Source organism: Oryx dammah, unplaced genomic scaffold, assembly GCF_014754425.2.
Source record: "Oryx dammah isolate SB20612 unplaced genomic scaffold, SCBI_Odam_1.1 HiC_scaffold_23, whole genome shotgun sequence".
NCBI classification, from domain to species: Eukaryota; Metazoa; Chordata; class Mammalia; order Artiodactyla; family Bovidae; genus Oryx; species Oryx dammah.
In genome coordinates this window covers 118,782,948-118,797,389 of record NW_024070207.1, presented here as the reverse complement: position 1 = coordinate 118,797,389, position 14,442 = coordinate 118,782,948, and the positions used below count along the sequence as shown (strand labels likewise).

The 14,442-nt window shown below is 43.1% G+C and overlaps 1 protein-coding gene across 4 annotated transcripts in view; it reads right to left on the bottom strand.

The window, feature by feature from the left end:
- Positions 1-14,442, bottom strand: part of PIR (pirin) — a 101,215-nt gene that overhangs the window by 61,221 nt on the left and 25,552 nt on the right. For all 4 annotated transcript variants that reach the window (XR_005725516.1, XM_040266595.1, XM_040266597.1 and 1 more), the window contains exons 4-5: positions 2,978-3,061; positions 293-499 (exon numbers count right to left, since the gene is read on the bottom strand). Coding sequence is in view for 3 of the 4 variants with exons in the window: in XM_040266595.1 (XP_040122529.1) it covers positions 293-499; positions 2,978-3,061 (291 nt within the window). In the remaining variant the exon portion in view is untranslated. The remainder of the gene's footprint in view (positions 1-292; positions 500-2,977; positions 3,062-14,442) is intronic.

Below are 14,442 nucleotides of genomic sequence, written 5' to 3'. Positions count from 1 at the left end.
ATGAAAGGAAATAGACCCAATCTGCCCACATATTAAGATGAATCTTGGAAACTGCTTTTTTACTGAATTTTTTACATGAGCTTGTTTTCTTACAATTTTCCTAACTCTAAGGGTTAGCACATGGCGAAAACCTTCCAGGTTCCCTTAGAGTGCATTACTCTGACACCTCCGAAGCAGGTCCCTCCATGAGACGGGAACTGTGGAAACTCCGTGAGAGCTGCAGACCCAGAGTGGCCCAGTCTCGCATCACCACGCGCCTCCGCTTTCACAAACACCCCATGGCGTGGCTCACCTTGATTCCCAGGGCTTCTCCAGAAATAACAGCAACGGTCACACCATCTTGACTGGGTTTAGGGATTTCGTCACTTTTCAGTTCCTGGTACCGAGGCTTCACCATCTTCTGTGAGCTCCTCAAATTTACCCACAGTTGTAGGCCGTGGACTGGCTCCTCTGAGCAAGGCATCTCGGCATGCACGATGCCCTGGCCCGCGGTCATCCACTGCAAATACCAGAGCGACAAGAAGGAAGTGTGACCTGGCCTCTAATGAGCCGGCAGGTGGACGACTACACCCCAGTAACTAAGCCAGGCACCTTACGAGTGCTGCTCTCCAAGTCCCCAGGCACCATGAGGGATAACGAAATGACAGTGACAACGGCTGGGGCCCTTTCTGGTTTTCCAAACACATCCCATGCCTCCAAGTGTGAAATCAAAGCATCAGCTCGGGCATTCACAGAGGTGGAAGAACCCCCTCTTTGGCATCTCTGAGTCTCAGGTTGCCCTCTGAGATGGGAAGTTGCAGGCAGAGGGTAAACTGGGGAAGGCTCTCAGGAGATGCATCTTAATCAGTGAGAAAAGCAGGAAGGGGCACAAAGAGAAGCCAATCACCAATGCAGCTACAGTGGAGGCCTCAGCTGCTCCAGCAGGGAGCCCTGGAATTGGATGAAACTTTAGAATTGTCCCAGATGGAGGCTCTCTATCCTCACATCAACAAACCCTCAAGTGTGGGCCATGCTGCAGGAGGGAGCACCACCTTGAGAGAGGCCCTTCCCTGGGCAGAGGGCCGTGCCCGGGGCAGGATGGAGGATGGGCGCGTGGTACATGTAGAGGCCCACAGACTCCACCACACCCCAGACAGCTGACTTGAGTCAGTTGGCTCGACTCTGTTAACGGAGTCCTCACTACCTGGAGAAAGTTACTGCCTCCACTGCTGTGCAGATCTTACATGCGTTCATTTCCTTCTTAGTTAGTAGGAGCATATGAGGGGCCAGCCCCAGATGCCAAGCTTAGGATCTGGAGATGAAGAGCTAGAAAACAACAGGTAGATCTCCTGTCTGTCTCAGCGTGGCTTCTCCTGCAGAAGATCCTGAGACAGGTCTCCAGTGCAGGGAGTTCATCTAGAAAGTGTTGCAGAAAGGAAGAGCAAGCCAGACAAGGGAGAAAGCCAAAAGGGGGGTTAATGAGCAGGTTGCATCTGTGGGCACTTGAGGCTCAATTCTGCTGGGATCCATGCCAAGGCACATTAGAGCTCCTGCATGGAGGGTGGAAGAACCCACTTCTGGGGTCACAACCAGTCAGAGCTACACTTTACATTCTGCTCTGGTGAGATGTTACTGTTGACTTTTGGGCCATGACTCTTGGCCCTTTTGCTTTTCTGCCTTTCAATCTCAGTTCAGTTCAGTTCAGTTGCTCAGTTGTGTCCAACTTTGTAACCCCATGGACTGCAGCACGCCAGGCTTCCCTGTCCATCACCAAGTCCCAGAGCCTACTCAAACTCATGTCCATTACATCAGTGATGCCATTCAACCATCTCATCCTCTGTCGTCCCCTTCTCCTCCTGCCTTCAATCTTTCCTAGCATGAGGGTCTTTTCCAATGAGTCAGTTCTTCGTATCAGGTAGCCAAAATATTGGCGTTTCAGCCTCAGCATCAGTCCTTCCAGTGAATATTCAGGACTGACTTCCTTTAGGATGGACTGGTTGGATCTCCTTGCAGTCCAAGGGACTCTCAAGAGTCTTCTCCAACACCACAGTTCAAAAGCCCCAATTCTTTGGTGCTCAGCTTTCTTTATACTCCAACTCTCACATCTAATTCCCTGATAGCTCAGTTGGTAAAGAATCCTCCTGCAATGCAGGAGACCCCGGTTCAATTCCTGGGTTGGGAAGATCCGCTGGAGAAGGGAAAGAGCTATCCACTCTAGTATTCTGGCCCAGAGAAGTCCAAGGACTGTATAGTCAATGGGGTCACAAAGAGTCGGACAGGACTGAATGACTTGCACTTTCAATCTCATGTTCACTGAAATGCCACAATTCAAATATTTGCAGCTGTCATCCCACAAAATACGTAAATGATCCCAGAAAGCACCTGATATAGAGGCCAGGCTTATAAAAAAACTGGCAAAAATGACCCAAGCACTCCCTGGGAATTTTAACTGTAACATGTGTCCGACAGGACCAGTATGGTGGCAGGGTTTGGGTCATATTCTTAAGTGACAATACCTACCCTGAAAATGAACTGGAAGATAGAAAACTGTCTCAAAGACAGCAGACAGATCTGGAAAGATGAGGACAGAAACTGGAGCAGTGGATGTGGCAACTGGGACATTGTGAGTGACCAGGACATGGACAGCTTCAGGAAAGGTTTGGGGGCAGTGCTGAGAGGCCAACCCTGACTTCAATGAATGGAGGGTAGAGTAGAAGAGAAGGCAGCTGAGATGGTGACTTGTGATTACTCTTTTGAGAAACATAAGAAAAAGATTTAGGTAAGAGCTAAAAAATGACTGTGGGGGGTTTAGAGAAGCATGAGAGAAGAACACAAGAGCCCTGCACAAGTTTCCAGGTGGAGTGCCAGGAGCCGTAGGAAGGGAGAAGTCCAGGACGTGACAGACAGAGCAGGGCCGCGAGAAGGTGCCAGGCGCGGGTAGGGTCATCAGCAACAGCCAGACTATGGAACCATCAGCCTTTCCTCGTCTCGGCCATACCTGCAGGTCTCCTGGGTTCAACTGACCAGCGTGTCCGCAGAAGTCTTCATGGGCCATGCTGCCCCCTTCCAGGAGGTAAGATACCTTTGGGGGGGGGGTGGAACAGAAGAAAAAGTAGGTGTTGGAGAGCTGTGAGGAGTTGTTCACTTTTTCCATTGCAAATGTGTTTAGGAAAACTTGCCAGGTGAGCTGAGGGGATGGACCTCAGTTGACAGGGCCCTGCTAGGCCAGGCAACATCTTTGAGAGAATTTCAATTGGGAACCCCTTCCTCCAGGCAGAAGCAGCCCTGAGCAAGCAGAGCCCCTGGCTGGGTGAGAGGGGCTCCAGAGCTCAGGGTGAAGAGAGGAAGCTCCCATTGAGAGAGCAGGAACCCTGTTACCGAGACCACGCTGACAGACTGCAGACCTCCATACCTTCCTCTACAAGCTGACAGGAGAAATCCAGAGGACCAGGCACGCACACCCACAAAATTGTTCAATAAATGCTGGCAAGATATGTCAAATGATTTCACAGGAATTCAAGTTGACTTTTCCAGGGGCGTGTCCATATTAAATCTAAAAGCGCTGTCCATACTGCAATTCTGAATTGTCCATCAGGGGAGCCACTAGCTACAAGTGGCTAAGTTTAAAGTAATTAAAATTAAACAAAATGTAAGAATCAGTCCTCAACTGTACTATTCACAATTCGGGTTGTACAACAGCCCTACTAGTGGCCACCATGGTAGGACAGTGCAGATGATAAGGCATTTCCATCTTTAGAGAAAGTTTCACTTGATAACACTGATCTTGATAAATAAACCTGGACACTGGCAGCCATCCATGGTAGGCATTTTGTGTGGAGAGCAAAACCTTCCTGGGGGCCTCTGCAATCATGGTATCTCTGGGCAAAACAAGATGGCATCAATTTTAAACTGCACAAGAAAATCAAGCCCTTCTTAGTTCATGATTTCACTAAAAGGAAAAAATCAAGCATCTCTAAAATTCGTATTTAAAAAACTACTGTGATGATCCTAACTAACAAAGATGAAAAAGACACCAATACTTAGAAAGGATTTTACACTACCCCCAAGGACATGGTAACATTTGAAATATACAATTTAATACTAAAAGCTTAAAACATCATGTGTATGTTGAAGTTGGGGACCTCTCTGTACAACTCTATTTAGATTCAACTTTCCATTTTGCTTATTTTGTACACACTTATGAAATTCACCTGTAATGCCAGCAAGAAATACCAATGAGCCTCAACAGTTCTGAAAGTTATCCACCAAATCATGTTTATCTGCAAACCACACATGGCTCCCTGCTTCTAGCTTATGGATGACAACTCTGATCATTTGCACTACTGGACAAAGTTTTCATATTATAGCTATGCTAATGCTTCTTTTAAAGTTTAATGTGTTTATCCTTTTAATCTTGGAAATTTTATTTCAAAATTCTCTTTAACCATTATTTAAACAAACAAAACCGAAAATGTAGTCTGCAATTAAAATCCCTACATCTCTTGTAATTATGTAAGCCAGATCTAATTTTTGTTCAAAGACCCAGTCCACAAAATACAGCAATTTGAACCAGTATTTAAAAATATGGAAGCTTAAATACAGATAATACTTTTTACCAACAAGTCACAACTCTCTAAAATGACAAAAAGAAACAGAGTAAAAATACTACCTTTTAAGAAGAAAAACAAAAAAATATACCCAAGAGGTAAGAGAAGAAAAATATTTATAAAGGTCTCAGCATATACATCAGACACCACCATTTTACACTAAAAATATTCCCTCCTTCATACAAGAACCCATTATACATATCTAGGCCAGGTTTTTTTGTAGTCTGTTTTTGCTTTATCCTAAGGCATAAAAAGTAGACCTAATCTTCAATGGTACATAAACCGAGAACTTACAGATGTTCAAGCTGGATTTAGAAAAGGCAGAGGAATCAAGAGATCAAATTGCCAACATCCGTTGGATCATTAAAAAAAAGCAAGAGAATTCTTTTTGCTTCTGCTTCATTGACTATGCTAAAACCTTTGACTATGTGGATCACAACAAACTGTGGGAAATTCTTCAAGAGATAGGAATACCAGACCACCTGACCTGCCTCCTGAAAAATCTGTATGCACGTCAAGAAGCAATAGTTAGAACCAGACATGGAACCACGGACTGGTTTCAAATTGGGAAAGGTGTATGTCAAGGCTGTATATTGTCACCTTGCTTATTTAACTTATACACAGAGTACATCATGTGAAATGTCAGGCTAGATGAAGTACAAGCTGGAATCAAGATTGCCAGGAGAAATATCAATAACCTCAGATATGTAGATGATGCCACCCTTATGGCAGAAAGTAAAGAGGAACTAAAGAGCCTCATGATGAAAGTGAAAGAGGAGAGTGAAAAAGTTGGCTTAAAAACTCAACATTCAGAAAACGAAGATCATGGCATCTGGTCCCATCATTTCATGGCAAATAGATGGAGAAACAATGGAAACAGTGAGAGACTTTATTTTCTTGAGCTCCAAAATCACTGCAGATGGTGACTGCAGCCATGAAATTAAAAGACGCTTGCTCCTTGAAAGAAAAGCTATGACAAACTTAGACAGTGTATTAAAAAGCAGAGATATCACTTTACCAACAAACATCCGTAGAGTCAAAGCTGTGGTTTTTCCAGTGGTCATGTATGGATGTGAGAGTTGGGCCATAAAGAAGGCTGAGTGCCGAAGAATTGATGTTTTTGAACTGTGGTGTTGGAGAAGACTCTTGACAGTCCCTTGGACTGCAAGGAGATCCAACCAGTCAATCCTAAAGGAAATCAGTCCTGAATATTCACTGGAAGGATTTACTGTGAGGAGCCCAGGAAGGCTTTAGCTCACATTTGGGTGCCAGATAAAGCTTCTCAGAGGAAGTGAAGCCTAAGGAGGGATGGGAGTAAGCCAGACAAAAAAGATGACAGTGAAGGTGGGCCAGGAGTGTGTTCCAGGCATACGTGAAGATCAAGAAGTAAGGGAGATCATCTCTCGTTCAAGGAACAGGAATGGCAAGAGATAAGCCTGCAGAGACAAGAGGGGGCCACAAAATAAAACCAAGTATAGCACTTAATGCATGTTTAGTTCAGCCACGATCTTGGCCTCCTTTATCATGCAATCCCTGCTCCACCAGCAGGGCAGGACCTTCCACAAAGTGTTAGGGAAAACCTCCACTGCCCTTTGTGATGTATCTCCCTCCCCACGGAGGGTACTCCATTAATATTCAATTCAGTTCACTCAGTCGCTCAGTGGTGTCCGACTCTTTGTGTCCGACTCTTTGTGACCCCATGGACTTAACACTCTATTCTTGCTGCAGCTCACCCACCCCTCCAAGGTTGGAAGGGAACAGCTTGATCTGATTGGTCGACTTAAAAGAAACTGTTCTCCTATACTGAACCCTGCCTCTCCCCTTCCTCTTTGGGAATCAGCCTGCCCACAGAAGGCCAGGGTCCTCTTTCGCTCTTCGCCTCTATGAGAAGGGCCAGCTCCAGCAATCCAGTGAGATCAGAACAGAGTTTGCCTCAGTTTCAGGTGTGGTATTCGGAAGCCCAGCTGCCTGCAGGCATAAGCCTCATTTGACAGGATCATCTTTATTGGAAATAAACGTCTATGTTTGTCTGCTATCTATCTTTCTTACTCTTTCATCTGAAATCGTTCAGAATCCAGGCTGGGAAACCAGGCCATTATTTATTCTGTCTCTTCATACCCCCAATTAAGGGCAGTTTAAGACCTGCTACTGTCATGCTGTTGAAATCTTACACTGCAGCCTTATAATAAACCCAGCTTTTCTGGAGTAACTTTTATTGAGTGCTGGATCTTGAAAAGAAGTATTTATGGAGCACTTACTACAGTGAAAATCAAGCTGGGTGACATGAGGACTCTTCATGTGTCATCCTGCAGAACAATGTCATTGGGGTATATACTGTGTACAGGACTGCCTTGGCAGTGACCTTTATCTCAGCAGGTGACAGGCAGATGGCTACAGAAACTAGAGGATCTAGACTGTGGTGGTGAATTTTATGTTGTCAACTTGACTGGGCTAAGGGATGCTCAGATAGTAGGTAAAACATTACGTCTGGGAGCATCTGTGAAGGTGCTTCTGGATGAGATTAGCATTTGACTCAGCAGACTGAAGATACATATTCCACCATCACCAGTGTGGGTGGGTACATCCAATGCTTTGACAGCTCGAACAGAACAAAAAGGTGGAGGGAGGTGAATTCATGCTCTCTCTTACTTAGCTGAGATGCCTATCTTCTCCTACCCTCAGACATCAAAACTCCAGGTTCTCAGTCTTCGAATTCTGGGGCTTACATCAGCAGTCTTGGACCAGCTTACTTACATCAGCCTTGGACCAGGGCCAGCTTGTAGATGGCAGACTGTTAGCTTTGCCCACCTTCCTTAATCATGTGAGCCAATTCCTATAATAAATCTCCTCTTACACGGTCTTTGTGTATCCAATTGCTTCTATTTCTCGGGAGAACTCTGATTAGATTTTAAGTCTAAAACCCCTGCTTGGGAACTTGCAATCATAATGGCAACACTGACACAGGAATAAAGGAGACTCATCTGTAGGAGAAATTAACATATAATTACAGCAATTTCAAATCAGGGGGCCAAGGGATGCATTTTCCAATAAATCATATTGTTGGAACAAGAGACTGACTATATGAAATGTCAACTGAAAAAATATTCACAAGCTAAAAGTTGAGAGTTACATTTTATTTGGTGGACATTTTTAGGACTTCCAGCCTGGGAAGCAGCATCTCAAGGAACCCTGAGAGAACTGCTCTGAGGCAGCAAAGGGGGAGCTAGTTATAGGAGCTGTGCAACAAAGGGCAGGTAATAGGAACAAAAGATAACCGTCAATCAAAGAAAACTAGATATCTCAAGTTAAGGAATTTAGTGCTTTTCTGTGTATGGGAAGATGGAAGAGTCTAAGTTCACTGAAATCATTCCTTTGATATGCACCTCAGCTATTTGGGGCCAGTATCCTATGTTCTCATACCCTGAGTTTCCTCAGGGTTCACCATTGGGAGTAGCTGCAGTCGGGTGGCTGCTAGTGGTGGTAGTGGTTTAGTCACTAAGTCGTGTCTGACTCTTGTGATCGCATGGACTGTAGCCCATCAGACTCCTCTGTCCCTGGGATTTCCCAAGCAAGAATACTGGAGTGAGCTGTCATTTCCTTCTCCAGGCGATCTTCCCGATCCAGGGATCCAACATGCATCTCCTGCATTGGCAGGTGGGTTCTTTACCACTGAGCCACCCGGGAAGGCCCCTGATGGCTGCTAGATGGCATATATTCTTTACTTCTTGAGTTTCCTCAGGGTTCACCAGCTCACCAGCAGAGATAGCCACAATCCTGATGACTGTGACATCCTTTGTTTACAGATACGGCAGGCAGTATTCTATTTCTCAGCAAAAAGACAGTAAGCCCCCACTATATACAGAAAGGGATTCCCTGATAGCTCAGTTGATAAAGAATCCACCTGCAATGCAGGAGACCCCAGTTCAATTCCTGGGTTGGGAAGATCTGCTGGAGAAGGGATAGGCTACTCACTCCAGTATTCTTGGACTTCCCTTGTGGCTCAGCAGGTAAAGAATCCACCTGCAATGCAGGAGGCCTGGGTTTGATCCCTGGGTTGGGAAGATCCCGTGGAGAAGGGAATGGCTACCCACTCCAGTACAGAAATGTGTTCCAAATGGATTAAGAATTTTAAAACTATACTTCAAAGATTTTAATCTAAGGAGACAACAAGAATACAAAATGTCTGCACATATCTATCTTGCAATGTTTATTATAGTAGCAAAAAAAACAGCAACAATCTGGATGATGGGTTAACAGGGTTCTTGTTGTTGTTCAGTTGCTAAGTCATGTCTGATTCTTCGCCACCCCATAGACTGCAGCATGCCAGACTTCCCTGTTCTTCACCATCTCCCAGAGTTTGCTCAAACTCATGCCCAGTTGAGTTGATGATGCCATCCAACCATCTCATCCTCTGTCACCCCCTTCTCCTCCTGCCTTCAATCTTTCCCAGCATCAGGGTCTTTTCCAATAAGTCAGCTCTTCACATCAGGTGGCCAAAGCACTGAAGCTTCAGCTTCAGCATCAGCCCTTCCAATGAATATTCAAGGTTGGTTTCCTTTAGGATTGACTGGTTTGATCTCTCTGTTGTCCAAGGGACTCTCAAGAGGCTTCTCCAGCACCATACCTTGAAAGTATCAATTCTTTGGTGCTCAGCCTTCGTTATGGGCAATTCTCACATACATACATGAGTATTGGAAAAACCACAGCTTTGACTATATGAACCTTTGTCGGCAAAGTAATGTCTCTGCTTTTTAACATGCTGTCTAGGTTTGTCAGTTTTTCTTCCAAGAAGCAAGTGTCTTTTAATTTCATGGCTGCAGTCACTGTCAGCAGTGATTTTGGAGCCCAAGAAAAGAAAATCTGTCACTGTTTCCACTTTTTCCACATCTATTTGTCATGAAGTGATAGGACCAAATACCATGATCTTAATTTTTTAATGCTGAGTTTTAAGCCAGCCTTTTCAGTCTCTTCTTTCACTCTTCTCAAGAGGCTCTTTAGTTCCTCTTCGCTTTCTGTCATTAGAGTGGTATCATCGGCATCTCTGAGGTGGTTAATATTCCTCTTGGATAAATGATGGTACAGCCATACAAGAGAATATTATTACGCAACTGTTAAAAAGTAATACAGATCTTTATTCACCGTCACAGACAAATGAAATATTATTTAATCAGAAAAGCAGGCTACAGAATAGCAATTATAGTTAAAGGGATCAAATGCAAAGATGCACTGAAATGGGTTTATTTAAATAAAACTATACTCAGTCATGCTGTGTATGCCTGTAAGTGCCCAGATATACATGCACCAAAATGTGATTAAAGGTCATCTCCAAAGGGTGGAATTGCAGGTATATTTTATTATCTACTTTCTTTTCTGATAGTCTGAGTTTTCTGCAATGAGTACTTTTTTTCACAATGGAAACTATTTTTATTTGGAGGAAATAAAAAGGTGCTGCCACTAATCAGTGAATGGAAGTAATGATATGCTTTATTCTACATAGATGCCATTGAATACTGGTTCCCTGTGTAGATGACCTGGGGCTGGACAGGAAGGCAGTGAGACACAAAGCAAAACACTAAGAATCAATTAGCTGTGAGGACAACACCGGTAGCTCTGACTTTAATATGTTACTGGTGGAAAAGACCTGGAGTTATTATAGAGGGTACTCATATCAAAATAAGACTTAGACACTTAGGACTCCATACAAGCTTAAAAATTTCAGAGGGCAAATAAAAAGGTTCCAAATTTCAAACAACCAGCCCAACTACATGGTGTGGTGTCTAGAATTGCTTTCCTTTTCCTGTTATGCATGCATTTTTAATTAAAATAACTGCATAATAAAGGCAATTTTCATTCTGCTTGCACTAAAGCTCCCCTTTGGGTTCTCAAAGGAGCCTCTTTCAAATCTTGTTCTTTCCGTCCTGCAAGATTTTTTAATTATCCAATCTAGGGGCTTTGAAGTTGTTAAGCATCTAAAAATGTGTCAGCAACTTTCAAAAGTAAATTGTAGGAAGCATGACTCATTTAAAGATGAAAATTTACATGGATATCTAAAGAGTTTTTTTGTTTTCCAAATTTTATTTTAGAGAGCAATTCCAATACTGTTTCTAAAAGAATGAAAAGACTGTTATCTCCTCATTTTCTTTACTTTTGTGGTGTGAGTGTGAAAGTCACTCAGTCATGTCTGACTCTTTGTGACCCTATAGACTATACAGTTCGTGGAATTCTCCAGGTCAAAATACTGGAGTGGGTAGCCTTTCACTTCTCCAGGGGATGTTCCCAACCCAGGGATCAAACCAAGGTCTCCCGCATTGCAGGCAGATTCTTTATCAGTTGAGCCACTAGGGAAGTGTGTCCTCTTTTCTCTGGTAATACCAAAGTAAACAGCATTTCACCTATGCTAAATACCATAAAACTAGAGAAGTTTAGGCAATGATGCTTTACTGAGTCCATAATGCCTACCTTTTACTACTTAAAGGAAAAAACACACTTTTAGCCTTTGGGGAAAGAAAAATCAGAAACCGAGGAAACTTTACTACCTTTTATTTATTTACTTTTGCTAAGTGCTGTAATTGCTACACTAGATGATAAAATAACGTCTGTGGCGGATTTAAAAAATAAAAAGCTCAGGCAGTACTTTGAGAATTGACACAATCCAGATGATTTTTTAGGACATTACATAATCGTGAACACCTGGAGGATTGCTGTGGGTGGTTGACGGAATTGGGAGTGTTATGTTTAAACTCAAGAATTGTGTATGTCTAATTAAGAAAGAAATCTGTAATTTGAAACAGGTGTTTTCTTAAAGGACTTGAGGTGCGTCCTGGTCCTGCTGTGTCCTTTCCTCCTTCTGATCCTAAACTTTCTACGGGTTTTTACTAAATATTTATGCTTCCTTGTCAGTTCTTATTTGTTTGTATTTGTATTTGCAAAGGGAAAGACAAAAAACTCACAACAGTAATGAAAGAAAAGCATCACCTGCAGTATGAAGCTTAGAGAAGATGCACCTCTAGGAGTTATAAATTAATTCTGAAGAATTACAGCACCAAATAGTTTGCTGTTTCTTTCCGGATGGTATTTAGGAAGGAGAGTATCATGACTTCATTCACTACTACAGATGCAAAATGTATTCTTTAAAAGAAAAAGTTTATATTCTAGATTAAACTCTGTTTTAATTTCCATTTGCCCTAAAATGGTGCTTTTATATTCCCTACTGGTAGCTGAGGAGGAAAAAGAGAAAAACAAAACAAAAACATGGGTTAAGGTCATGGCTGATGAGAGAGGCCAGCAAGGAACATCTTGCGTAACTGAGGCAGCTAACTGATTTTCAAGGACAGAAACAGAATGTTTGAATCCATACAACTCAGGACCTAAGTTATTTTACAAAAATGTTTTAATTTCTTGAGCAATCACTGAGAAACCTGGAAATTGCATGCTATCCCTTTATTGGCTCATCCAGTCCCAACCTCACAAAAATACCTTCACAAGTGCCAAAAGGTCGTTGCACAAAAGAGGAACAGATGAGCAACACTGTTTAGGTATTCAGCCAAGGGGCAAACCCAAACCTTTAAAAGCTCTGCTGGGTCCTGCCTTGAAATTTCCTGTTACAACCTCGGAGGCGCCAGTGCTTCTGGGATCCTGCCAACACTACCCCCTGCTGGCACAGCCCTGCCTCAAGAACAACTCAGGTACTGAGACCGTGGGTGGAATCTGGGCTTTGTTGGTTATTCACTTAGGTGTGGGATGTGGGGTGAAATCCTTAACTTCTCCGAGGCTTGGTTTCTTCGTTTAAAACAGAGACCTAGGCCATGAGCTCACCAAGTGTGGTGAGGACTAACCCAGGTGATGTGCGCAAAACACACAAGTATTCAGTAAGTTCTAGAATCAACACGTTTGCGAAATTTCCTTGAGCCAAGATCCCATTCGTTGATCCTCTCTTGACCTCCCAGGAATGTATTTCCCTCAATATTCTTATGGTTTGCGTCCTCACTTCATTCAGGCCTCCATTTAAATGTCACTCCCTAAGAGAGGCCACCCCACAACCAGCCAATCTAACTGGTCAATCTAGTCTCAATCCTTCTATTCTGATCATTTCTTCTTCCTAGCTTTTCCATGAAGAGCACTATATAATTAACATATAATTATATATTATATAATCATTTGGTTATTCATTCATCGTCTGTCTTCCCTAACAAAATGACACTTCCTGAAGATTAGAACATATAGCTGACACTGAAGATTTGTGGAAGGAAGGAGGGGCAGCGTCTTGTCTTTGTATTTTGGCATTCACAAAGCATATGATCCTGCGAATATATTACCTACGTGTTACTGAAGAAAAAAACTATGTCTTAATGTGATTACTGTTACACAATTAATAGTAGCAGAGCAAGGATTTAACATTTTCTGTCTCTGAGAATAAAACCATTTCACTCTCCCACGGTGTGCCACAAATGCTGGCATCATCTCGGCACTAATGGAGGTGTTGAAAGCATCGTGCCTGCCTTGGAGGAGAGCTGACAGGAGCTGCCAGAGTAGCCAGTGCTCCCACAACTGACTTGAGAGCAATTTTCCTTTTCTATCTTCTGTTGTTCCCATTTGTAAGTCTCCCAAATCCACTAATTTTCCTTTCACTCTGAATAAAATTTCAGACATGCACTTCGAGGTTCTATGATGATCACATTCCCAAATCTACTCAGGTTGAACTGCAAACTCTCTGAGAATCTTCCAGCTGCTTCGAGGAGCCCAGATTCAGAAACACCTTTCCTCTTCAAACCCCACTCAACCTTCTGGGGGAATCGCTTCAGAAAAAGTACCCAAGGCTCCCCATGCCATCATCTTGCCAACCTCTTAATTGATGTCACCTCCATTCTGTAAAACTGTAGTCAAGGCATTCACACCCACTGTCTCATCTCCCATGGTATACTGAAAGGGGCTCACGGGAACGATGTGCCAGCCTCTAGGATGACTCGTTTCCCACATATAAAAGCATGGTGCCTGCACCCAGCCGGTAAAGTGGGTCGTTCAAAGCACTGTTGCTTAACAGTGCCCTCTGCTGGTCGTTGTGATGTGTGCTGTTTAAATACTGGAGTGGGTTGCCATTTCCTTCTCCAATTCTAAAATCAGTTCTCACCAAACCAGAGATGTGTTCTGAAAAGATCTACTGGTAACTAAGACTATCTTCTAGCCTGAGCACCTTGTCTCTGCTCAAAGATCACATGTCCACATAGCAGGCTGCCCTCTAGTCATTAAGGGAGGGGCTGTGTTGTGGGGTAGAAGGGAGTTTTTCTGCCCAGCAGCATCTAGTTAAAAGTTGTTAAGGCCAACACCGAAGAAAGAAGGCCTGGAAACACTTCTCCACACACATGGTCCTAGGCAGGCCTGGGTGCACAAGGCTCTTACAGAGACAGATTTAAGGGAATCCTGTCAATTTCCCTCTTGTTTTAATATTTTGTTAAAATTTCATTATAATATTTAAGCAGCTGACACTTTTTGATGGGTGATTTCTTATTATTCCAGATTCAATTCATTGTAAGGATTTAATTTCTGAAACTCCCTGTGAATGTGTTCATTGCACTTGATGCTACTGGGACACAGTTCTCACGATTTTGGCCTTCAAGAAGCAATAAAACACTTTGTAATAAGGGAGTCTAATAGAGGGATTTTGTCTTTCTTTTGTCTTTTTAAATTTTTAATTTTGAAATATTTTAAAATCTCTTTCTCTTTTTATTTCATTGCAGCCTGCAGAAGAGACAATGTCATCACAAACTCATTAATGGGAAGTTAGAAAGCACCCAGAAGGAACGCAATGATTATCCCTTCCCTAGTTTCAGGGAACAACTGGCAATTCCAGCAGGGGAAA